Source organism: Chiloscyllium punctatum, chromosome 3 (assembly GCF_047496795.1).
Source record: "Chiloscyllium punctatum isolate Juve2018m chromosome 3, sChiPun1.3, whole genome shotgun sequence".
Lineage (NCBI taxonomy): Eukaryota > Metazoa > Chordata > Chondrichthyes > Orectolobiformes > Hemiscylliidae > Chiloscyllium > Chiloscyllium punctatum.
The window spans coordinates 149,471,321-149,497,591 of NC_092741.1; the positions used below are offsets into that span (position 1 = coordinate 149,471,321).

General features: G+C 39.6%; 1 protein-coding gene across 5 annotated transcripts in view; it reads right to left on the reverse strand.

The window, feature by feature from the left end:
• Window positions 1–26,271, reverse strand: part of LOC140466698 (kelch-like protein 29) — a 388,797-nt gene that overhangs the window by 135,112 nt on the left and 227,414 nt on the right. For all 5 annotated transcript variants that reach the window (XR_011955268.1, XM_072562189.1, XM_072562205.1 and 2 more), the window contains 2 exons: window positions 23,062–23,209; window positions 3,840–4,361 (listed from right to left, as the gene is read on the reverse strand). Coding sequence is in view for 4 of the 5 variants with exons in the window: in XM_072562189.1 (XP_072418290.1) it covers window positions 3,840–4,361; window positions 23,062–23,209 (670 nt within the window). In the remaining variant the exon portion in view is untranslated. The remainder of the gene's footprint in view (window positions 1–3,839; window positions 4,362–23,061; window positions 23,210–26,271) is intronic.

The window sequence follows — 26,271 nt, forward strand, 5'->3', positions numbered from 1 at the left end:
GACGTCAGTAAATTGTCACATGATCAACTCCACATGCTTTAGCTAGGGATGAGTGACAAACTGCACTATATGAAAAAAAAACCTGAAGCGATCCATTTTGAGCAAAAAAATTCAATCAATTTTGGTTTGAACAAATCATTCCTTTCAAAAACAAAACAAATGTTGTTGTCTACAAAGGGTGATTGAAGCCTTATTATTAGCTTTTCCCCAGAAATTAATACCACACTGTGATGACAAGTTGATAAAATTAAGAGCAGCCAGATATAACAACAAGAACCAAAGTTAACACTCTCATACGTTCAAATGTCATATAATTTCTGCAGGAAATGGGCTCCGATTTGTAATGGATTATGGTCAGATTATATGATCGTAGCCACCAACTCATAGTGAAATGTAGCCCATATTTCATTTCATAAGCATGATGTGTGGTAGGGTGAGTGAGAATAGAAAGGAAGTGAGAGAAAAAAAAACTCAACTCCTCCTTGTCAGTGCATGAGATGAAGGTGGAAAACATACTTCCTGACAGTTCAGTAGAAGGACAAAAAAAAATTCTTCTAGTGGTGTGGTGTCAGACATGTATTTGAATACTGGAATCTAATGAATGGGCTGTGCCTAGCAACCTTGCTTCAATTTGACCTTGTACATAATACCCCAGAATGTCTCTTTTAACGTCAAGTCAATTGGTGATTAAATGTATATATTGGGCACTGTTGAGCAACATTAAGAACAGAGTTCCCCTCAAAGCCACTCACCATTCTGAGTTTGAAATACATCGCCGTTCCTTCACTGTCATTGGATCAAAATCCTGAAACTCCCTCCCTAAGTCTGCCTACAGCACATGGACTGCAGCGGTTCAAGAATGCAGGTCACCCCACCTTTCTCAAGGGAAACTAGGCACGGGCAATAAATACTGACCCAATCAGTGATGCCCACACTCCATGAATGAATTCTAAAATATATATAACGGTAGGGTTGCTGTAAGCTGAAACCAGGTGAAGACATTATGAAGGGACTGGCTTTGTTTTGACCAACTCCCTTCTGCCATCTGCTAGACAAACGTAGTTAAAGGCGTGTCACAGTTTCACACCTCCGATTCTAACCTGATTTGGTGCATCCCACTTCCAGGCCCATCCTCTGGCTGAATCGGGCCTCTCAAAAGCTGCAAGAATTTTAAGCACAGCTGTATGTTAGCCAAACCTCTGGCTGCACTTTGTTAATTAGCGATTGAAGGCTTTTGGAAGCTGATGAAGGATCCTGAGAGCTATAACACATCTCAGAGATGTCTTAAACTTGAATTAAAAGATGTACCCTTCTGTCTGTTCCTGGTGCCATCTCTGACCTTTCCAATTCCCACTGATCCAAGGAAACGCCATAGTTGCAGACTTCACAAAGCAGTGCTGCCCAAAGACTTGCACTTGGAATCTCAGGAAGGTAAAGTCTTTTCCTGACTTGTTTACATCTCAGTGATTGGCTAGCCCCATCGGTAAGTGTAGGATCACAACTATCCCTTCCAGGGCTGTGGAACAAACCCCACCTCGAAAAGGAGGTGGGACTGGATGGTGAAACAGATGACCCTTTCTAAATCCTGACCTATGACGCCCCACTAAGGACATACCAATGTCGCAACAGAAAAGACATGAATCTTAATCACACTGACTTCTGTACATCCTCACAAAATTGTGATTGTTGTTGTCCCCGTTGTCAGACCAACTGCTGTATGTAGTGTTCAAAATGTTAGAAGGCATCTGCTTTAAACTGCGCAAAACGAATGAGATCAAAGTCTTGTTAAATGAGTATCCCCTTAATACATTTATCAGATCTAACATAACCAAGAGACGGGTTGCAGTCAGTAGTGAAGTCATCTTTGTGAACAACTCCTCACACATTGTGACTTCAACCGACACAACTTGGGCATTTTCTTTGGCATCAAGAGAATCATGTTATGTAACTGCCAACGATTATTTTGGAGGCAAATTATTACTTATTTCACCAGGAGTTTTAAAAACAATTTTAACTGCAAACACTAAAACTTTGCAAGGTTATGAAACATTTCGAGCAAAACTACATTTCTTTTGGCTTTGCAGTAGTTAGGATTTCCCCAATAAATGATTTGCAGGCTACAAATGACATAATTCACATAAAGAGAACTAATATCTTGGTAATAACAGTAGAGTAACGTTATTCAAGTGCACTAAGACGTCTATCCTATGTGTGTGTGTGTATATATATTATATATATATCATAACAACATTGAGCATATTTATGGGTTTGCTATATTGGCTGTAAGGAAAGGAAGTGTTTTAGAAACCGAAAATGGAGGACAGCATAATGGGATATCCCCCTTCTTCCTCCCCACCTATGTTCTGTGCAGCCAAGCAGTAAAAACAATTACTTGAAAACTCAATCACTGCCTCACTCAACTGCAGACATTATTTTACTCAAAATTGTGATAAATCTCTCATAATTCCCGCCCTTGGTGCCCAGTTCCCCAAACCTCTCAAAGTCCTTTCTTCGCCTTACTCCTCCTTATCGCTGCAACCTCTTCCAGGCCAACAACCACTCAGGTACATCCCAAACTCTTCAGTTCTGAATCTAACCTTTTACTCATTCATTTTGCTCTTTGTTCTACTATTTGTGGTTACATCTTTAGTCTTCATAATGAAAAGCACAAAGGACATTTCTACCTGAAACCTGCAATCCTTCCGCCACCACATCTCCTATGTAGCCCTCAGTAATGTTTGCCACTATGGTTAAGACTTTGACCACCTTTATTAATCTTTCCATCTGTAACTCGGCTTTCTGAAGAGTCTTGCAACATTTCAACAATTGCGGTGATGTACAAATGCAAATCAATTCTTATTTTGCAACCCATCAATGATTGATAGCTTTATCTCCACACTCCTAGTACAAGTTTTCTTCCAATCCAATACAGAAGTATTATAAAGTATATATTCAAATGCAGGAAATTCTATGCATCTATAGTTTTTTTAGGGTAAAGTGACATCTCAGATTAGAAAATAAAATCTTTCTCCTTCATATTTTGATTGGCTGGCTGTGCATCCCTTCTATCTTTTGATTTTAATTCCAGACATCCAAAATTACTAAATCTCTGCAAAGTGATTTATTTAATTAATTATTTTGTGCAGCAGATTCATTCCTTTGGCCTTTGACTGTGTTCCTTATGCAGATACAAAGACATCCAGGGAAGATTCAAAATTTAGTGAGTGCGAGAGATTTTTGGCTCTTGAAGTCTTGCTGCGTCAGATTCAATTCCTTGATGAACACTTGACCTTCCTACAAATTATAAAGCACTCAACAGTCTTCCATGCAGCCAATTAAGTTCTATATTTAAATAAGCAGTGCATACTGTAACAGATAAGTGCTTGAAGGTCACTGATGCTATTCAGAAATTCAAGTCAGAGAACTTTGGATAATTAAGGATAACAAACTGTGCAGCAATAAAGAGTATTCTTTAAAAATTATAAAACATCACCACTTTCTTTCCTGGGTAATAAGACCTGATATTTCACAAATGATACTTCTTGTCAATTATCTCGAATACCTGCTGAATTATTTGATTGATATGGGAAGAAATAATTATAATTAGTAGGCATTTACTAAGGCTGCTTGAGAGCCATTCATTACAAAGAATAATTGAATCATCTCCGAAATGGTTTATGTGCCACAAGTACGGAGAGTTGTGAAAAACTCAATTTCTTAAAACTATCAACTTCTTCCACAAGTCTGTAGACCATGATGCCTCAAAATGGGGAAAGAAAGGAGTCTATTGAACAAGGACAGGGATTGAAATGGACAATAAAGCATCTAAATGGACCTACCTTTCGGGTGCCATGGGTCCATAAACTCGTATTTTCCCGTTCCAACAGTCCGTAACATCTGCACTCCATTTCTGTTGTCTTCAGTTTGTGGCGGATTTAAAGGAAGTTGGGAGACTACCTGCTCATTGACTCCCTGAGCATTACTGGGAAGGGCTGCTGAGGGCACTGCTGATGGTTGCAGAATGGGGCAACTCATCTGACCATTCCCCACCGTGCTTGGAGGAGGCTGAGTCACTTGACCCACCCCAGTGAGGGGGGACATGGTAATCGGCTGGCTAGTTGTGTACAAAGGCTGACTCTGCAGATTAACAACCATGTTGGTGAGAGGCTGGGAAGGATGTTGCACTTGATAATGTGCTGTCATAAGTGGAAGCTGAGGGGGAACTGGAGGTGGCATGGTGGGTGTAACTCCAATCACTGGGCCTTGGACATTGAATGCTGGGGGCTGCGTCATCCCATACGTGGGAGGTATGAGGGCAGGCTGACCAACTGCTGCAACCGAAGGGACCCATGATGTTGGACCTGCAATACAAAAATAAATTAACATGCTACCTTCACTCTCTACAATCTAATCCTGCTAATTAACCATAATCTATGTGGTTTCTCAACAATCTTCAAACATGTCATCTAATGTCTCGAAGCCTCACGAATTTTTAATGCACCATTTTTTCCATAACAAAAAAAAACACTGCTTGTAGTTTGTTGGAACCTTCCTCAGAGCTGACCAAATGAGAGAAAGACAGTGAGAGAGCGAGTGAGTGCTCCAGAAAACGAGAACAAGACAGAGCGAGAGCAAAACTGTTTGTGTTTGAATCCAAGGGGGTGATGTGTGGAATGTGGAGTGGGGATGGGTGTGATCGGCAGTGTGGAAGACGTTGTACAGGACACAATGAGTACAGGTGGCTGTTAAGTACTCTCAGTTACTGACAGTCATGCAGATATGGCTCCATGTTAAAAATATTAATGTTAAATTGAGAATGTTTATTGTCAATTCTATAGCATTTGCCCCTATAAACACAGTGAGTGCATACATCATCCATGTAGCTTACAGTGCCATTGCCTGAGATGCAATAGCAAGATGCTTGATGCAAAACTGGAAACAACTAAATTAATGTTTTTCTAATGTTTGAAGTTAATTCAAATGCTGGAACTGTGATGTGTGCAATGCCCCACTCCAGACACTTTTCGTCCTGCTCCTGACTCCTCAACGCCTCTCTCTTCCTCACCACTGTGATACCTTGTTGGTCGCTGTCCCTGGGAATGAGGCGGCAGGTGAAAGGAGAGCTATCAGGGAACTAGCAAACCATGTACCAATGGGGAAGCGGGAGGTGGAATGAAGCAGGGGATAGGAGTGGGACACCAATTGAAGCAGTGAGTAGGGTGCTGAGCAGAGCTCGGGTGGGAAGTCGTCCCAGGGCATCAGTGACTCTGCACATTTGCCTATGGGCGCAGTCGGCATGGACTTCTGATTCCAGGAACTCAGTGTCATCCTTGGCACCAGATACACCCTTTCCATAAACCTTGATGGTACAGATCATAGGAACATACAAAGATTAGAGTGCCATTTTCATTACCATAATTCGTAGATTACTATATGAATCCTGAAAACAAATATTACGCGGCTTTGGGGACTGACAATTCTTATTCAGACCCAATATTAAAGACTACCAAAATTCTACAACAGCCTCTTTCAACCTTCAATCGAACTGCAGACTCAGAGACCACCTGACAGGTTACTGAACAGTTTGAGGGTGATACCCATCCAAGCATTCATCATGATATAATGACAGCCCTTGGGAAAAGTTTACAAAGACCTCTGTTGAAACTCCACAAACCAATTCTTTTTCTTTGTCTCAGTTGTTTCAGAAACAGTTGGACACCTTGGTTCCTTATCCCCATCTGCAGTCTATGACCCCTCCATACCACCTCAACCCCCTACCACTGCCATGTCCCCTCATACTCACCTTGTTAACTCATGGCTTCCACAGTGCCCAAACTTAGGTCATTACAACTCATAAGCCCCACTCACCTCTATACTGCTCATTCCATATCCATAACACATTCATCTATGGACAGGTCTCAGCAGCAGGAAAATCTTTGAACAATATAACATTGTTCTCACCCATGCACACTGATAATGAAAAGTTTTGAACAGGTTTTGCAATCTGAAGTGATTTATCTCCAAGTAAAAGGAAACTTCTATTAAAACCCAACCTCAAAGATACCTAATCCCTTAAAAATGTTGAAGAAACTGCAAACTTTGAAGTCTGGCAGCATCTGTGGAGGGAAGAGATCCTAGAGTCCAGTGACAGGTCTAGGAGAAAGTTGGGGTGGGGGGGGGGGGATTGGGGGGAGGAGAGGGAGGGGGAGAGAGAGAGAGAAATGCAGACAGAGACACAGAGTGAGAGTGAAGCAGAGAGAAAGAGACAGCTACAGAGAAAGAGAGACACATACACAGAAACACAGAGACACAGACAGTGAGAGAGTGAGGCAGAGAGAGAGAGAGAGAGAGAGAGAGAGAGACAGATAGACAGACAGAGAAAGACAGACACACTAGGAAAGAGAGACACACTGAGAAAGAGAGAGACATTGAGAAAGAGAGAGACTGGAGAGAGAGACAGAGAGATTGATAAGAAAGAGATAGGCGAGAGACAGAGAAATAAAGAGACAGAAAGAGAGAGAAAGACAGGAGAGAGAGAAAGACAGAAAGGGAGAGAGAGACAGACAGAAAGACAGAGTGAGTTTTCATGGTATTACAGAGGCCATGAAAATCTCACCTATTAACTCTACTTCTCTCTACAGATGCTGCCTGACCATATGAATATTTCCAGCATATTTTGGCTGTATTTTAATTACAAGCATCTACAAGATTTTGGTTTAGCCTACTAAATGAAAATAATGCTGCATAAATTGGAAGTTCAGCCTAATATTCTGCAGACATGGATTCAAATCTCAACTTGGCAGTTAGTGAAACCTGAATTTAACGAAGAACAACTCTGGAGTTAAAATGCCAACAATGTAGGTAGTGTCGATTGCTATTAAAAAAATCCCTTTGGTTTACATTTATCATTTTGGTTTGGAAATCTGCCATCATTACCTGGTCGGGGCCTACATGTGACTCCAGATCCACAGCAATGTGGATGACTTTCAACTGCTCTCCAAAATGCCTAAAAAGTCCATTTATTCAAGGACACCAAATTCCAGCCTTGCCAGTAGCAGGCACATTACAGATAAGAATAAATAAATCTATGAAAGACACGTCATTGATATAATAACAATTCGTCATTTAAATCTATGACTTCCTTAACTACATAACTTCCCACATCTTTGTTTGTGAGTTGTTCGCAGGACATTCTTTTCTCCAATTCTTCCTGCAGATGGTCAGTCACATTTTTGTTCTCTGTAGTTTCTCTCAGAAACTTATTTTGAACAAATAAAAACCCAGCAGCTCTAGCCCATATGCAAACACTGTTTCTTGCTAACCTCGAAATACTGTAGGATACCCTGGGCCATTAATTCTGTGCTTTGTTCCACGGCATATACTGTCAGAAAGTGGGAAGGTTTGTACAATCTAAAACTTCACAGCTTCTTTTTAAGATGTATGTTTTGACTGATCAGTAGCTGAAGATGCTCAAAAGGCCAAGATCTGAATTCAGACTGGCATTTGAACCTTTCTAGATTTTCCTTCAATGATTAAAGTATTGGGTTCACATTTCCACTCGGATCCTGGCATCCTTTGAGGTTTTATTAGTTGTCAGTTCTGCTCTGAGGTATTTATACAGAGTTATATTTACTTTTCCAGGCACCAGCATAACAATCTAATGTAACATTTTTTAAAAATATGTTTTGTTTAAAAGCAACTGATCTGTAGATCATCTTTTCTTGACTTTTATACAGTCAAGAAAATGTCAACCTGATAGGATATTTTAAATAAAAAGATATGTTTTCCACTGGCTTGGACCAAGTATTCTTGACAGGATAAGATTCATATGAACATTTGAGGGAATTAGGATTTATTTTAATCTCATAAGACTAAAGCTGATACTTTCCTTGAAACTGTGGATGAATTGAGGATAAAAATAATGAAATGATTAAAGCTTTTCATGCTTCAGGGTACAATGCATCAGGTGATTCATTAATTTTTAAAAATGTCAAATTACAAATGTCAAATTAAACCAAATTCAGGTTTCTTCTGTGTGCTAGGAACTACTCCATTTCTGGAAATATTCTTCACAAATAACAAGATATCATGCCATGATAAATCATCTAAGGTACTTTGTGTCTCTGGAGTTATCAAAAAATTTAAAGTTTCCTTAATTCACAGAGAAAGATAGGAATTAAATCTTTCATGCTGGTTACATCTCTATTCAGAGGAATCCTGGGAGCTATCATATTTATGTCATCAATGCTTAGAGACAATTGACAAAATTTCTCATACAGCAACACTTCTCGTATATCGAAGCTAGGGGTTACCAACCACTGTGACTTGTGGTAATTTGCTGTAACCAATCAACCTTTCTAGATATTTTAATTAACCTGGTCAGATACATTGTGACACATGTCTGGGTTAGGTGGGACTTCAACCTGAACCTTCTAGTCTGCAGGTAGGGACACTATGATAGCACCACAATAGCCTTAACCCTTCTTCGTAGATATTTTATAATTAACCCATTTGGAGATACTATTGCACACCTCTGGAGATTGTGGGTCCCGAACCTGGGCCTCTTGACTAAGGGGTAGAGACACTACCAGCACAGACAAGATGTTGAGTCTGAGGACTCGTCTCATTATCACTGGTAAAAGATTGACCGCTGTAGCATCTTAACAGGAAGGCTCATTTATCTTACATAGCATATAGTTTATGACATGACAGCAGAAGGTACAATTAACATTAACTGGTTTGGCATAATTATAACTATCACAAGTCAGGTTTATCATGCCTGTACAATTGAGACCTCATATAAAATTAATGGTTTCCCAACCCAAAGATAGTGTGCCATCATCAAGGTGGGTGGAGATAATGCAACTTCAACATTAACTCATTCAGAATCATTGCCTATACAACAACAATGGGAGTGATTTGTCCTCAGATATTTTTGGTGCTAAGAAGGTCAAGATGGGGTCTTAAGTTGAAAGCTGAGATGTAGCACAACACATCCCATTGATAAAGGAATTGAAGTTCGCACTGGATATGGAAACCCAAAGATGTTACTTAATTTGCCAATTAGCATTCAGTAAGAAGGCTTTTTTGGTATTTTGATGGATAGTGCTTTGTGAACAATGATTATTAATTCCGACGATGTGGAATTTAGATGGATAGAGGTGAGAAACATCAAAGGACATAAAACATTAGTGGGGATTATATAGACCCCCAGATTGTTGGGAATGGCATTGAATAATTGTAATTATGGGTGACTTTATTCTGTATATAGATTGGGCAAATCAAAATATTTACAACATTGTAGAGCAGGAATTCCTGGAGTGTATATGAGATGGCTTTCCTCACCATTATAGTGAGGAACTAATTAGAAAACAGGCCAACCTAGACTGTATATTGAGAAAGTGATAATTGCAATTAATTTTGTGACGCCCCTTGGGGATGAGCAGCCAAAACTGATAAGCATCACAGAGATATATAACACAGAAACCGACCCTTCAGCCCAACTAGTCCATGCCAAACAGATATCCTGAACTAATCTAGTCCCATTTGCCAGCACTTGTCCCTCTCAACCCTTTCTATTCATGTACTCAGCCAGATACCTTTTAAATGTTATAATTGTACCAGTCTCCACCACTTCCTCTGGCAGCTCATTCCATGCAAGCACCACCCTCAGTGAAAATATTGCCCCATAGGTCCCTTTTAAATCTTTCCCCTCTCACCCTAAACCTAAGCCCTCTAGTTTTGGACTCCCCAAACCGAGGGAAACACCTTTTCTATTTACCCTCTCGATACTCCTCATGATTTTATAAACCTCTACAAGGTCACCCCTCAGCCTCCGATGCTCCAGGAAAAAGAGCCCAGCCTCTTCAGCTTCTTCCTATAGCTCAAATCCTCCAACCCTGGCAACATCCTTGCAAATCATTTTTGAACCCTTTCAAGTTTCACAACATCCTTCCTATAGGAAGGTGACCAGAATTGTACACAATACTCCAAAGTAGCCTAACCAATGCGCTGTACAGCTGCAACATGACCTCCAACCCCTCTACTCAATGCTCTGACCAATAAAGAAAAGTATACCAAATGCCATCTTCACTATCCTATCTACCTGTGACTCCGCTTTCAAGGAACTATGAACCTGCACTCCAAGGTCTCTTTGTTCAGCAACATTTACCATTAAGTGTATAAGTCCTGCCCTGATTTGCCTTTCCAAAATGCAGCACCTTGCATTTATCTAAAGTAAACTTCATCTACCACTTCTCAGCCCATTGGCCCATCTGATCAAGATCCTGTTGTACTCTGAGGTAACCTTCTTTGCTATCCATTACACCACCCCTCACCAAGATAGAGTGTGAAGTAGTTGGTACTCCGATTAGGGTCCTGAATCCAAACTGGATTCTACAATGGTAGGAGGTGTGCATTGACTATAATAGATTGGGGAATGTCAGCAAATGGTTTGATTGTGGAAGGCAATGGCAAACATTCAATGGGTGAGCAATCACAACTGTTTATTCCTGTCTGGTGCAGAAGTAAAATGGGAAAGGTGGCTAAACAATGGCTTGCAGGGGACAGTAGATGTAATATTAGATCCACGGGAGAGGAATACAAATTGGTAAAAAAAAACAACTGACCTCAGGAGTGGGGTCAATTTAGAATTCAGCAAAAGAGGACAAAGGGACTGATTAAGATAGGAATATAGAGAAAAAGAGTAAGTAAGCTTGCAGGGAACACAAAAAAACTGACTGTAGACCTATAGCTCTGTGAAGAGAAAAGGATTGGTGAAGACAAATGTAGATCCTTTACGGTCAAAAACAGGGGATTTTCTAAAGGGGAATAAATAAATGGCTCATCAACTGAAAACATAATTTGGCTCCGAGTTCACAAAGGAGTTCAAAATAACATAGCGTAAGTGTTGAGGAACACTTGAGTGAGTGGGGGATACTAAAGGAAATCAGCATTACTAGAGAAAAAGTATTGGGGAAATTGATTGGATTGGAGGGCGATCAATCCCCAGGTCCTGGCAAAATAAGTTAGCCTGACAGTGACAGTGGGGAAAAATGCTAGACGGAATTATAAAATAATTAATAGCTGGATACTTGAAATACAGTGCCTGATATCCACTTTGGCAGCAAAGATGGGAATGCAGACAATTAACTGAATGGCTATAAATTGAGATTGGGAATGTGCAACATGACTTGGCTGTCTTCATACACCAGTCACAGGAGATGCAGGTGCAGCAGGCAGTAATGAAGGAAAATAGCATGTTAGTCTTTATAAAGAGACGATTTGAAGACATGAGCAGGGATGCCTCACTGCAATTATTTGGGTCTTATTGAGGCCACATCTGTAATATTACACCTTTTGGGTCTCCTTATCAGAGGAAGGATGCCATTGCCAAAGAAGGAGTGCAGCGAAGGCTGACCAGACGGATTCTTGGGATGGTGAGACTGATGTATAAGAAAGATGGAAGTGGTTAGAATTGTATTCACTGGAGTTTAGAAAAATAATGGAGGGATCTCACAGACTCCTATCAAATTCAAATAGGACTAGACAGAGTAGATGCAGGAAGGATGTTCCCAATGGTGGTGGAGTTCAGAACCAGGAGTCACAATCCATGAATACAGGCTATATCATTTAGGATCGAGATGACAAAACGTTTCTTCACCCACAGAGTGGTGAGCCCGTGGAATTCTCCACTACAGAAAATAGTCACAATCAGAAATATTGTATGATTTCAAGAGGGAGTTGGATATAGACCTTGAGGCTAATGGGATCAAAAGGATATGGGCTGAAAGCAGAAACAGGCTATTGGATATGGATAAGAGTCAAGAGTGTGGTGCTGGAAAAGCACAACAGTTCAGGGAGCATCTAAGAAGCAGGAGAATCAACGTTTCAAACATAGGCCTTTCATCAGGAATGACTTGGATGATCAGCCATGGTCATAATGAATGGTGGAGCAGACTCGAAGGGTGAATGGTCTACTCCTGTTCCAATTTTGTGTTTTTCTATTGGAATTAAACAAGTCATTGCAGAAGTCTTACAATGCTATTTGAAGGTTAGTAACCTTTTTTGTTCACTTGCTGTTAGGAATCCAAAAAGACTCTTGGAACTCATCAGGAGGCTTTCAGGGATACAGGGATCTCACCAACACTATCACATTTCTTGACAGAATCTCAGAATGTTACAGCTCAGAGGAGCTATCATGTCTGGAGCTGCTATCCAACAAACACTATGCCTCAGTGTCATTCCCCTACTTGTACCCATACTCTCACACATTGTTTCAACTGAAACAATCTAATGTCCTCTCAAATCCTCAATTGAACCGGTCTCCACCCAAATTGCAGACAGTGCATTCCGGACCCAACTCACGTGTGTGAAAAAGATTTGTCTCACATCACATCTGCTGTGTCTGCAAATCACTTTATATATCTGTGCTCTCTTGCTTTCAAGCTTTCACCTTCTTACTACCTACTCTACCCAGATATTCCATGATTTTGAAAACTTATAATAGTTCGCCTACTGTGCTTTTTCTACTCAAGGTGAACAGTTCCAGCTTTCCAATCTATACTCGTTACTGAAATTAGTAAATCTCTTCTCATTCTTTCAATGTGTTCACATCCTCCTTTTAATGTGGCACCCAGGACAGTACATAATACTCTGGCTGGGATCTAACAAATGTATCTTTTTTAACAAGTTCAGTATCATCTTCTTGTGCAACCACTCTATATCCCTATTAATACATTCCAGGCTTTATTAATTACTCTTTCCCCCAGTCCTGCCACCTTCAGTGATCTACGCACATTTACACCAAAGTCCATCTGATCCTGCATGCTCTTAAACATTGTACCCACTGTTTTATTTTGCCTGAAAACAAAAAATGCTGGTGATCACAACGGGTCAGAAAGAACCCATGGAGAGAAAGCAAGCTAATATTGAGTCTAGATGACTCTCTTCATCAGAGCTGACCTGTCCACATTCTTTTTACCAAAATGCAACAATTCTCTGCATTATAATAGGCAACCTCTAATAAAAGAGAAAGTGAATGCTGTATTCCTCAAAATTAGAGGAGTCAACAAGAGGAAGCCAATACTTGCTCATCAAGCCCAAAGCTTTGCCTTGAGGACATGAGGCCAGACATAGTAACACGCGAAGGATTGAGGGACAGACGGGCAAATAGACCCCTTCTCATCTGCAAATACAAACATTTCTCCTCCTTTGTATCTACCCCATCAGAACCTTCAGTGTTCACTTGGTCCCTGAGTCTGCCTCTAGCTTTCTGCAATGTGTTTGTGTCCGACTTCATCTTCCAAGTTTGTGGATCCAACATAGACGGTTAATAAGAATTCTATCTAACCATGACTCGAGTACTAAATCTATAGGCATCTGTTTTAGCACCTCTCAGCAAATTCAAATTATGGAAAGTGGCAACAAGACTAAAATTGTAAGCCATACAGGTCCTCTTTTCAAACCATCACCAATGTAAGCCCCAATCAGCATTTCAAGTTTTAGTTATTGACAATAAAGGGATTGTAGCACAATCGTATTTAGAGCTAGACTCGGATGTCTTTCTGGCACAGTACATAATTAGTCAGGAGCTAACATGAATATTAAATTAATTGGCCCTCTTCAAGCAACATTCCAAATGCTAAATTTAGAACAATGTTGATTAGTTTTGTAAGTATGTAAAACAAGGATCATGAACCTTAATTAACAGCACGCTGTATTTTTTTTAACAATGTTGCTCAAGCTGCATCCTAATGGTAAACAAATAAATCAGGGTTGCACTTCTCAAACACAGTGGGGACAATATTAGTTTTATTTTGAAACCATATTGGGCCTATAGGTCTAAAGCATTTTCATAATTCACAACTACTTTATTTATTCGATTGAAAGTCAAATGTTTTAGACTATTCTTAAAGGTTACATAAATACTAATTTTGAGGGGCTGAAATTCATGCTACACTCCAAAATACAGTATCATTAGCAGAAGCCCAATTAATCTCTAAATGAATAAAGAGAAACAAACACAATGAACTATGATAAGCTGAGCTGCATGCGAAGGGAAACTGTCACCTGATGCGTCTTAAATCTTTACACCAAATTGGTGTGAATTGTACATCAAAATATATAATAGCATGAAAAAAATTCATTTCCTCATCGTAACATTTATGTACAGGATAATACCTTGACTCACAAACGTTAATCTGTGAAGAACTAGGGTTGACATTTACATGAGATGTATGGAAAATTCCAGACTTTTTGGCCTAAAATAGGGTGTCGACTTCTACAGGTGACCGCCATTTATTCGATTTCCACATGGAAATATATTAACACCACAGCAAAGAAATCCTTGGAATTGGCAGCTTTTCAATAAATTGTGGCACAAGGGATTAATTGTCAAATGATAACTTTGGTGTCCTTCTTCTTCATGGAGCTTTACTGCACAGAGATTGCAATTTAATCCCCAAACAAATCTCGACCTTCTCCATCACCACCTTCTGACAAATAAAAATTACCAATACAACCTCTTTTTATGACATTCATTAGAATATTGCAGAGCATATACAATTAGAATGCACCCAACTGTGCTGCTCACTATCATTTCATGAACAATCCAAACGTAACCCACATCTTGGGCTGGATTGTCCTTGGATATAGCCTACAACCTGGATATGGAGAGCAGTCCTGTGAACTCCTCCTAGAGTCCTCATGTTCACTGGAAACCAAGGCAATGAAAAATCTACAACCACAGTCTGCAGGACTCCTGGATTTCTTCCACACTTCCAGACCCTTCCATGTCCACAGTTCATCAGAATGCTAAAATTCACTAACTTTAATTTTGCACCAGAGGAAATGACAGCCTCTGAATCCATGGACACTCCTGGATGTTTCAGCTTAGGGGAACTCATTAACCATTTCTTCTGTTTTTTTTATCTTGGAAAGTGGGGATCAGCAAGGATCTATTATTGCCTGTCCAGGATGGTGTTTGCAAAAATGCTGGGTCACCTTATTAAACTTCTGTAGTCCATATGGTGTGAATACATATACAATATAGTTAAGATAGGAGTTCTAGAATCTAGCTTAGTGGGGAACTTGCAAATTGTGGTGCTCCCATATAGCCGTTGCCTTTATCCTTCTGGGTAATATGGAACATACTTTTAAAGGAGCCAGGGCAATTTGCTGAAGTGAATGTTGTTGATGTACACTGCAGTCACTGTCCATAAATAGTAAAGGTGTAAATGTTTAAATGGTAGATGGAGCGTTAATCAAATAGGCTGCTTTGTTCTGAATGGGGTTGAGCTTCTTGGCTGTTGTTTGTAGCTTATTCATTCAGGTAAGTAGCATATATTCCATCACACTCCTGACATGTACTTTCTAGATGGTGGACAGGCTTTGGTGATCTGGACTTGAGTTCCTCTGACCTGCTGTGTCAGCTAAGTTCCTGGTCAATGGTGAACCACAGGATGTTGATGGTGGGAGATTGATTTGAGATTCCAATCCCATTGAATGTTGAAGGAGGAGTTCAGACACATTTGGAGATGGTCATTATCTAGCACTTGTGTAGCATAAATGTTAATTGTCACTTATTAGCACAGGCCAGTTGGGTTGAATGTCCTCTCTAAGTTGTGCTTGCAAACATAGTCAGAAGCACAGAAGTTGCAAATGCCATTTTTTCTTCCCTATAAAGAGGGAATCCAATTTATGTAAAGTACAAGTTGAGCATCAAGATGTCACATTGGTGCATGCTGCCTCAGCAATGTAATACTTTCTTCTGAAGTGATGGGAAAACCTTCTGGTCAGAGTGTCCTGGAATTCTATCTAACTCGTGAATATTGGGCAATATTAATAATACATCATAATAAATAACAAAAACACAATTCTTGCAATTTATGTGATGGAGTCTGTGTATAGAAACTGTGACTGAAGCTAATGGAAAAGCTGGGTATATTAGGCACATTTTAATCATTACTAATACCACCATGGCTGCTCCTTCTTTAAACAGTCAATTGGTACAGAGCACTCTCGCTACTTTTTCAAAATCTGTTCTGGATTAAGGAGTCGATATGCCCCATATGAAAAAATTGCAACTAGATCCTCTTTCATAGCATGACATTGGACTCCCTTGGCTCTAAATTTTGTGAGCATGATCTAACCTCCATAGCCACCTGATGAAGGAGCAGTGCTCTGAAAGCTAGTGCTTCAAATAAATCTGTTGCACTATAACCTGGTGTTATGTGATTTTTAACATAACAATAAATTAAGCAAAGTGAAGAAGGGCTTATGCCCAAAACGTCGATTCTCCTGCTCCTTGTATGCTGCCTGACCTGCTGCGCTTTTCCAGCAACACATTTTTCAGCTCTGATCTCCAGCATCTGCAGTCCTCACTTTCTCCAAAGTGATTTTATCAAAGAGTGATCTTAAGTGTTCACATTTAAGATTTCAAACATTTACATGTTGACTTCAATATCGCATTTGGATATAACACAGGGCTCCAGATAACTATGCTGAGAGATGGAGAATGAGAGAGTGAATTGTATCGGAGGTATGACCAGGAAAATCAGCTTTAGTGCAGCATTTTGATTTTGAGATGGGAGACAAGGAGACATGGTGACAAAGAGAAATAATGCTCTTGTGTCACAGCGGTAGTGTCACTACCTCTAGGCCAGATGGTCTGGCTTCAAGTATCACTTCCTCCAAGCATGTATCACAATATGTCTGAACAGGGTGATTAAGAAGATCTATAATGTCCCAACGAGCAAAATTGTTGTCCGACAAATATTATGTATGGAGTTTACACATGCACATTTAACGATGTTCACACTTCCTCCTGGCAGGTCCAAAATAAATTTAATAGTTATGTGCTCATTTTCCACGAAAGAGTGTCGACTGTAACCATGGTAACTGTTTCCAAGCTTTCTGGAGTGTCACTTGTTAAAAACAACATCAATTTCTAATCCTCAATTAATGTGTCAACAAAGGTACATGAAACATAACAAATCTACCTCAGGCTGGTGGCTTGATATTCTTCCAAGTACAAACTTTGCTATCAGCCATCTTCAGCACAGGCTCAATTGGGCTGAAGGGCCTTTTTCTGTGCTGTGGACCTCTATGATTTGATTACAAGTTGGAACATTCTAATTTCAAACAAGGTGAAAGCTATTCTCAGATATTTAATCCCTGCATTCATCCAGATAAGGTTACAGCATTCAGTTAAAACAAAAATACATGATGTGATGATGAGCTGGACTTCATACTGGTTAGGATATGCACAGCAAGTATCTGAATGGGTTTAGGTTTATGGAAGGTGGTTAACTGTATGGCTCATCAGGAGAGTGTTGGAATATTTCTGTTGTCTCTGGCCACAACTATGATTGGGGTTTCAGCAAATGACCTAAGGCAGGGCTGGAGCTGGGCAAAAGCATAGCAGTCTTTATGATGGACAGGATATGGGAGGGGTTGGGAAGCTCATCTCAGGGCAAATAGCACTTGAACTCATTCAACTATCTGTTGTCCATACCCTAATCAACAGCAACACTCAACACTCACTCATTACTGCATGGATTTTAAAAAATGAAGTTGTGAACATGTATGATCTGGTTGATTGCAGGGACTAATTGATGGAAAACACCCCAGCACATCTTGAGATAGTTGTCACATTGAATGAAATCAGAATTTTCCAATTATTTATTGAAGAAGGTTGGTGGACAAAAATTGTATCTAACTGGAAGTCAGACCATCAGTCTAGATTTGTTTCATTTCATATGCCCTTTGTGTTATGTCTGGTTAAGGCTAAGACACCTGAAAAAGGGAAAATGAAATGTGCTTTTAGCTTGTGACCAAATTGGAAGTGAATGGCTTTTATTTTCCTTAAGTATAACCAATGGAAATTGTAGGCCATTCTGCTCTAAATATCCAACAAGCCAAGCAGATACCAAATAAACAGTGGAAGTGTCAAGAGATAGAGATGGTAGTGAAGTCGGACTGGGTGTAGTCAGTATGAGAGAGAAATCTGATCATGTCTTTGAAGTCACCGATGAAAAGCATGCAGATAGGCAAGAATTAGGGTCCCGGAGATGGATCCAAGAGGTAATAACTAATATAAGCTTACTCTGAGTCTTTACGCAGTGAATTTGAGAAAGTACCCAATTTATCAAGATACAAATATAAAGAGAAGCAGCAATGAAGGTAAAAAACTAAGAACTTGCTGACCAGGTGGCTAATTTACTTTTCCCCTCAGACTGGAGATGCCTAGGGTTTTGAACCTCGTAAAGCTACTTATACAAAGGGAGGAATGACTTGAGTGTAATGAGCACAGCGCATTCTCTCGCCATGTCTGGATCTCTTTGACCGAGACCAGTCATGAAAATGAGTGTGGTGCTGGAAAAGCACAGCCGGTCAGGCAGCATCTGAGGAGCAGGAGAATCGACTATTCAGGCAAAAGTCCTTCATCAGAAATACGGCATCAATGTGGACTTCACCAGTTTCCTCATTTCCCCTCCCCCTCCACCTTATCCCAGTTCCAACTTGCAGCAAGCTTCCAGCTGCTACCACCAGCACCCTGATCACGGGCATTGAGTCCTGGGTCCAGATGTCACTTATACACATGGACCTCAGAGGCCAGGGCAGTCAATAAGAAAATTAGATGGAACTCTCATTAGAGTTTATGGAATAGCAGAGCAGACTTCAGGGGCTGAATGGCCTATTCCTGCTCTTAATGCATAAATTTGTATCTGCTGAGGCACTTAGAATCATAGAGATGTACAGCACAGGAACAGACCCTTTGGTCCAACCCGTCTATGCTAACCAGGCATCCTAACCCAATCTAGTCCCATTTGCCAGTCCTCACGATGCCTGTTCTATATTGAACTAATAGTAGCACAAACGTCACTGTAACTCTATGCTTAATTCCATGGCTGCTGCTAGTGTACCATTCACCATGGTTACGGGGCATAGCTTTGGTCCCTGTGGCCAGCTATAGACAGGCTTACTTCAAAGTAAAGGCAATCACTGGTGAATATGTTAAAATAAACGCAAGGTGACTGCAATTAGGATGTAGAACTTATCGTAGTATTTGTGATCAATGCCTAGTTGTGCACTGTTGGAACAGAGTCATAGAGTCATACAGCACACAAACAGACCCTTAAATCCAACTAAACTAGTCCCACCGGCCTGCTCCTGGCCCATATTCCTCCAAACCTTTCCCATTCTTGTACTTATCTAAGCATCTTTTAAACGTTGGAACTGTGCCCGCATCCACCACTTCCTCAGAACGTTTATTCCACACATGAACCACCCCGTGTATAAAATTTGACTATCATGCCTTTTTAGGATCTCTGTCCTCCCAACTTAAAATTATGCCCCCTAGTCTAGAAGTTCTTTCTGCTTGTGTAAATGCTCATATTACGTCAAGACTACATATCCATTCCATCAGTGAACCACTGTAAGTTTGGAAATTCTGTCATGTGGCTTACAGAAAAGATCTATATGCTGCTGTTCTTATTCAGTGGGGAACGAAAGACTAAGGTTAGTCTTTCCAAACAATGTGACATTGCTATCTTCACATATACATCCAGCATGCCAAACTGATTCTGTAAAAAACCCCATGGGAGTTTGAAAGGAGGCAAAGTTACAGATTTGAAGGAGCTGATTGGTGACCCGGCAACAATGTCCTTGTGACTGAGCTAGCCACTGCTCTGTAAGTGTGAGCTTGTTAACCCAGAGACTGTGGAAGCAGCTTCTTCAGTCAATTAGTTGTGCGTGGAATTGTGGATACCAGAACAGGAGAATGGCTCAAGCACTTGTCCCCTCCAAGATTCTTATCACGCCTTGTTTGTGCTTATTTGTCGTCACCTATAAAGGCAGTGCAGAAAACAAACCAAAAGAGAAAAATTGTAAAAATTATGAACCGTGAAGAACTCCGTCATGATGGACAACCTGTTGATTCACATCTTGTATGAGTACCTTAACGTACTGTGGAAAACAGATTGGAAAAATAAAGACTATTTATTTGATTCCTTTCTTCTGGAGTCTGGTATGGAAGTAAATTGAAATTATGTTTTTTTTTGCAGAAGATGAGAGACAATAACATAGAATTTCAGCATATCGGCTCCTTGACCAACTGAGCAAAGTGATCAGAACATACATCCAACGATGCCACTAATGAAAGGTGATGACCTAGTGGTATTATCGTTGGAGTGTTAACCCAGTGACCCAGGGAATGTTCTTGGGATCTGGCTTTGAATCCTGCCATCGGCAGATAGTGGAATTTGAATTCAATAAAAATCGGTAGGTAAAGAGTTTAATGACAACCAGGTATTGATTATTGAAAGAACCCACTGGTTCACTAATGTCTTTTAGGGAAGGGAACTGCCATCCTTACCCAGGGCTGGCCAAATGTGACTCCAGACCAACAGCAATGTGGTTGACTCTTAACTGCCCTCTGGGATGGTCAATAAATGCTGGCCTAGCCATTGCCACCTTCATCCCATGAATGAATATATGAAAAAAACTAAGGTGCCCAAATCAATGATCAGCTGAAATGTGGAGAGGAAAATGCAGCTCACCAGGCAGACCTGAAAATTCTGGGAAGCTCTGTTGATGTACCAGCTCACCATCAAATCCTGAGGTAGGCTTCAAGACTTCAATTTTTATTTTCCAGCTGCTTCACACCTGTTTCAGGTGGGAACATTAGAAACCTAAATGTTGCCTAGTTCCAATATAGTGACTGGTTGACTTTACAACAGAGATTGTTGACAGAGGGTGATCACTTAAAATCTTCAGGAACAACTTATCCCTCTGAACTGGACTGAAGCAAGTTGAACTGCACTCTCACCACTTTGCTGCAGACAGCCATGTCAAGAATATTTTGAAACCCTCAGATCTTAAAAGTAATAGTGCGTGACCTTGCTGTGCAAAAAAATGGCATGCTGTGTTTGCCTATAATATAGCAATGGTTCTACTTCACAAGTAATTTGTCAGGCATTAGGCACTTTGGAGCATCCTGAGGATAGAAAAATTGCCAAATAATACTTCTCTTTTAAAACTGCTGATTTTTTTTGTATATGTAGGAGGTGTGTGCATTTTCCATAAGGTATTGTTGTTCAAGAACTTCCTTCAAGAGTCTAATATTCAAAAATGTAGAATATAATCTATTTTGCATTTTCTACTGTTGACCTTGCTGGTCTATGAAGTTTTCCCTTGACTGACTGCAACTCAACCACAGCTTTACCGTTCCTCAATATACGTTGTTTCTTTGCCATTTCGGTTTATGCAACTTCCATTGACTCACCCATTCTCTAATTTATCTGCCAACAAATGAACAGAATTCACTTCTGCCTTTTTCTAAACTTAAATGCCACCATGTCCTTTCCTGTCCTACTTAATCAATCCTCCTTTCTATTATCCATTTTCTCTGTTCCACCTTCAATTGTTGAGCCATTGCTTGTTTCAGCACTATGTTTCAGACTGGTTTGTGTTATGAATCCGATCAGATGCCCTCAAAATACATTAAGAAGATAGCTTAGAACCTAACTTTTTCTTATTGGACAGGTGATTAGATTAGACTAGATTCCCTAGCGTGTGGAAACAGGCCTTTCAGCCCAGCCAGTCCACACCAACCCTCCAAAGAGTAACCCACCCAGACCCATTTCCCTCTGACTAATGCACTTAGGATAGCCAATTCACCTGGCATGCACATCTTTGGACTGTGGAAGGAAACCCACGCAGACACAGGGAGAATGTTCCAACCCCATGCAGAGGCTGGAATCAAACCTGGGACCCTGGTAATATGAGGCAGCAGTGCTAACCACTGAGCCACTGTGCTGCCCTTTGTAAGGAGGTAGTTTTTGCTCAGTTTCATTCCAGATGTAATTCAATTGGTCAAACCACCAGATTTAAAGCAAACCACACTTTTTTCATCAACTATCATTAAAATACAATAAAAGAATGAAGAAATTGCCATAACTTAATTCTATTTGCAAAGTTAACAGAATAATGGATAATTAACTGTTACTAATTAACTTCTAATAATAACATCCCATAAACACACCCTTGGCAAAGGCAAATTCAGAAAAAAAAACAGATTCTCTCATAGACAATTCTTGTAACAGGAAGTGAAGTCCCAGCTTTTAGCTATAACCAAGGGAGGCTGAAAATGTCTGCCACTTCCTTAGGACCCCAACAGCAACTGTTGAAAGCCAAAACTAAAAATCCTGATTCTTTGGCAGCTTTCCCAGACCTATTCAGGCTGCTTCTATTGTTCCAACTTTAAAAAAACCAAGGCTTTACAAGTCGTTTATTTTACGAGTTTTCAATAGACAGCTCTACGCCTTAGCCTGAAAACCTCTTCAACAAAAAAGGACAAATTACACCTCTTAAAGCCATAGTATTGTCACACTTGTCTAAGAATGTTAGCCAGATTATCTCTCTTCTCTTGTCTCAGGACCTTCCTCTGTGTCCATGTGTTCCATGATATGAGCACAGTGACCTCACCCAAATCTTCTTACATTACTGTACTAAATATAACTGGAATTTAAAATTACATGCTATGGCTTGATTGATTTCTGGCAAATTGCACTAAAAAACAATTGGAAACTTCTGCCTACGTTGTTTATTTACTGTGTGGCTGCCATAAATTGGAAGAAGATGCATCCTGGAAGTAAGAACACTTTTTAATTATAAATTAGAGACAAAAGAATACAAATGCTAATCAGCACCCAAGTAAATTACATTTGGGTTAGTGTCCAACTTGAGAATATTTCTTTTTATAAATGTGATGTTTAATTCCAACTCTACCTGTTGGTTTAATTGAAACCTATTGCTTTGAGTATTTTATATAGCTTTGAATGGAACAGCCTCAGCCATTTTCTTGCCCAGAATGTTATGGCAATAAACAGTACTGTGGCTTGATTAAAAATGGTCCCAGCCTGCAGCTTTGCTATTTAATCAACACAAGATCTGCTTATTGTTTTATACTCTTGAGAGACCCACTCAATTACTTGATTAAAAAAAAAGAGAAATTTGTACTTTCTCTTGGGCTTAAGGAGAAAAAAAGAATTCACATACCAGCATTTTCTATTTCTCTCATTTGTTTGGATGGAGGTTCATCTGTGTCCCAGGGAGTTGACTGATTGATAGGAGTTTGTCCCCATCTCACACTTTTACTGAGCATTTGTCCTTGTGTCTGACTGTCAATCTTAGAAATGCTTGAAGGCTACATTTGAAAAGACAAAAACATACATTCAGACACTGTAGACAAAAACTGTGCACCATACAAAACCATCCTCATTTCTTTGACTCTCTGGAGATATTTGACAATATATTTCAAGAATATCCGGTGCAGTATGTTCTATTCTATTATTATACCATTTAATTAATACTACTTGTATATGCTATTTCACATCAATAAATTGAATGTCAAAATGAATTACACTAGTTTCTTTGGCAAGGTGACATTGAGTGTACAGTTTGCTTCAGTTACCTGTTCATAGTATCTGATTTTTGGAAGGTTGAGACACACAACTTAGATCCAACATTTGATTTTATTTAAAACTCAATTTTATTTTGCCAACTAAAGCCCAGGCTGCAAGCTAGTTCTTAAGCTTTTTGTTCTATAAATGGAAATACAAAAAGACCTGGAAATTTCCAGAATTCATTTTCTACACTAATAACCAGAATGCAGTCCCAAGTGTGTAATAAACCCAGCAGATGGATTTTGAGGGAGTCAGCAAGTAAAATTGGTTGAACTCAGCAGGGAATCGTAGGTGAAGATAAATATTTTTACTATGCCATAATTCCTCTTTGTACCAAAAAAAACAAATGAACAGTGGCATACATTTTTGAATACATTTTAACACTAGTAATAAACATTCCACAATACAATATATATTAGTGAAAATAAAATCTTGGTGGCTCTGTTTTATGAAACAAAGGAAGAAATAACGCAGAGCAGCAGATTTAAATATGCTTGTATTCAATAACCTTTCTGGAATATATTCTGTAGGTACAGCAGATTCATTAATAAAACCAGCACTGGTGACAAATCATTCAAGCATCCACAAGTCATTTAGAAGCATTAAATAATTTATTGCAGATACTAAATTGAAACAGGTAAAAATGCAGCTGTGGGATTTTTATTAGGAAAATTTTTAGAAACTACTTGTACTAGATTGTAGCCAGATAAGTTGTAATTATTTAATGTGGCATTTTATTATTCAAGTCAACATGGCAGCAGTTGAAAAAGAAACAGACCGAAAATCAAGCCAACGGTTGAGATGACAAAACATACTGATGATAGGTGAACAAAACATGAGAGTTCAGCAATAAGTGGCAATGGGCCTAATATCATATTATATATTTATAAAGTAGCAAACCTATTCACCATTCTGAATTATCCCCCAAATTTCATTCTTATTGGATGTTCATGTTGTATAGTGAGCAAGTGAACTTTCAACCTCTAAAATAGGTCTGGAATGCAACCCAAATGAAGGTCTAACGCAAGAAGCAATCTAGAGGTTTGTGTAGACTTTATTACAGAGTTCTGTGGATTTTAAATACAACACTATCACAGCTTTGCTTCTTGTAATTTTAAAAAAAATCTTCCTTGATAAGAAACACATAGAGGACAAGTTTTGACTGGCAGGCACGCAGTTCTTGACCGAGAAATGAATAATCAATAGTTAAACAGCATACAGTAGCATTGCAGCTATCTCATTGACGACCAAGACCCACTTAATGCAATTTTCAGGAAGGTTTAGCTTGTCAAAAGACAAGCAGCAAACCCTTCTGCTGTTAATAATTGGAGGCTACTTAAGGTATGATTAAGGTAGGAGCAGGTTTGTAATTCCGAGATCGATATGACCAGTGTGTTGAGCAAGCCAATCAGCAGTTTTAAAAGGGATTACTAGTGTCAGATTAGGGTTAGGGAAGTAAAGATCACGGCAACTGGGGCGAGCTCTGTTGGCCCAGAAAGAGCAGGAGTAGACTCCTATGCCTTAAAAGTTGAGAATCTTAGAAATCATCATAGATTTTTAAAAATGTATTTGCACCAGTGTGCACTGATCAGTAGGATTACTGCTGTATTCACCTTAGATTGCCAATGTTTTTCAGACACTAAAAGATTAAGTGGTAATTTCAAAGCCATATGATTTTAAAAATATTCTAGACCATGCAGCAGTTTTAAGAAAGCATACGGAGGCTAAGAAACATATTTATAAAATAGATATAAATTTACATCAGAAAATGTAATAGTGGCGTCTGCATAATTCGAGATAACTCTCCGGGACTGTTGATGCTTGCTTCCTTGTGAAACTATTATATCCCTGGGAAAAAGTGAGGACTTTAACTGGCCTGAAACCCTTAAGGAAATTTGTATCAGGTTTGCAGTGCTTTTGGTGCACAGAATGCATTACTCTACTCAGCATTCAATGGAACTTGTACATTCCTGGGATAAAGTGCATTTCTGAGTTTAACTGGCCTGAAACCCTCAAGGAAATGTGCCTCTAAGGTTTGTAATGACTTTGTGAAATTACATACACAGACCTGTAGCCCTATTCAGGATTGCAGTCAGTTTCTCTATCACAGCGATCAGATTGACCACAAATACAGTATATTATATGTGGTGCCCTTTACTTTACTCTTTGTAGTCTCTGATTAATAAATGCGGATCAGTGGCATGGACCAGGAAGGATCATTCAGGTAAAATTCATAAGTCCAAATCTCCTAAACTGTTCCCTGAGGGGTTTTGTGGCTCAGTAGTAGTGCCTCAACCCCTGGACCAGGAGACTTGGGTTCAAGTCCCACATGCTTCAGAGGTGTGTCATAACATCTCTGAACAGGCTGATTAAAAAACAGATAGAATAAAACATAATATATTATCACACGAGGGGTCCTCTTGTGACACAGTGTTAGTGTCCCTACCCCTTTACCGAAAGACCCACGTTCAAGTCCCACCTGCTCCAGAGGCGTTCCATAACATCTCTGAATAGGCAGATTTTTAAAAAAATGCATATTGTTACATTCACAGAGCAATCGGAGACAGTCATGAAGGAGAAATATCACTAGACTATTCACTCAGGGACCCAAACGGCATGGGTTCAAATCCGGCTATAGCAGCTAGTAGAATTTAAATGCAATCAATAATAAAAGATGGAATTAAAAGCTATCATTGATCAGTAAACATTCACCTTGTTCATGACTATCCTTTAGGGAAGGAAATGTGCCAACTTAACCTAATGGCCTATTCATGACTCCAGTAAGGTGGCGGACTCTTGAACT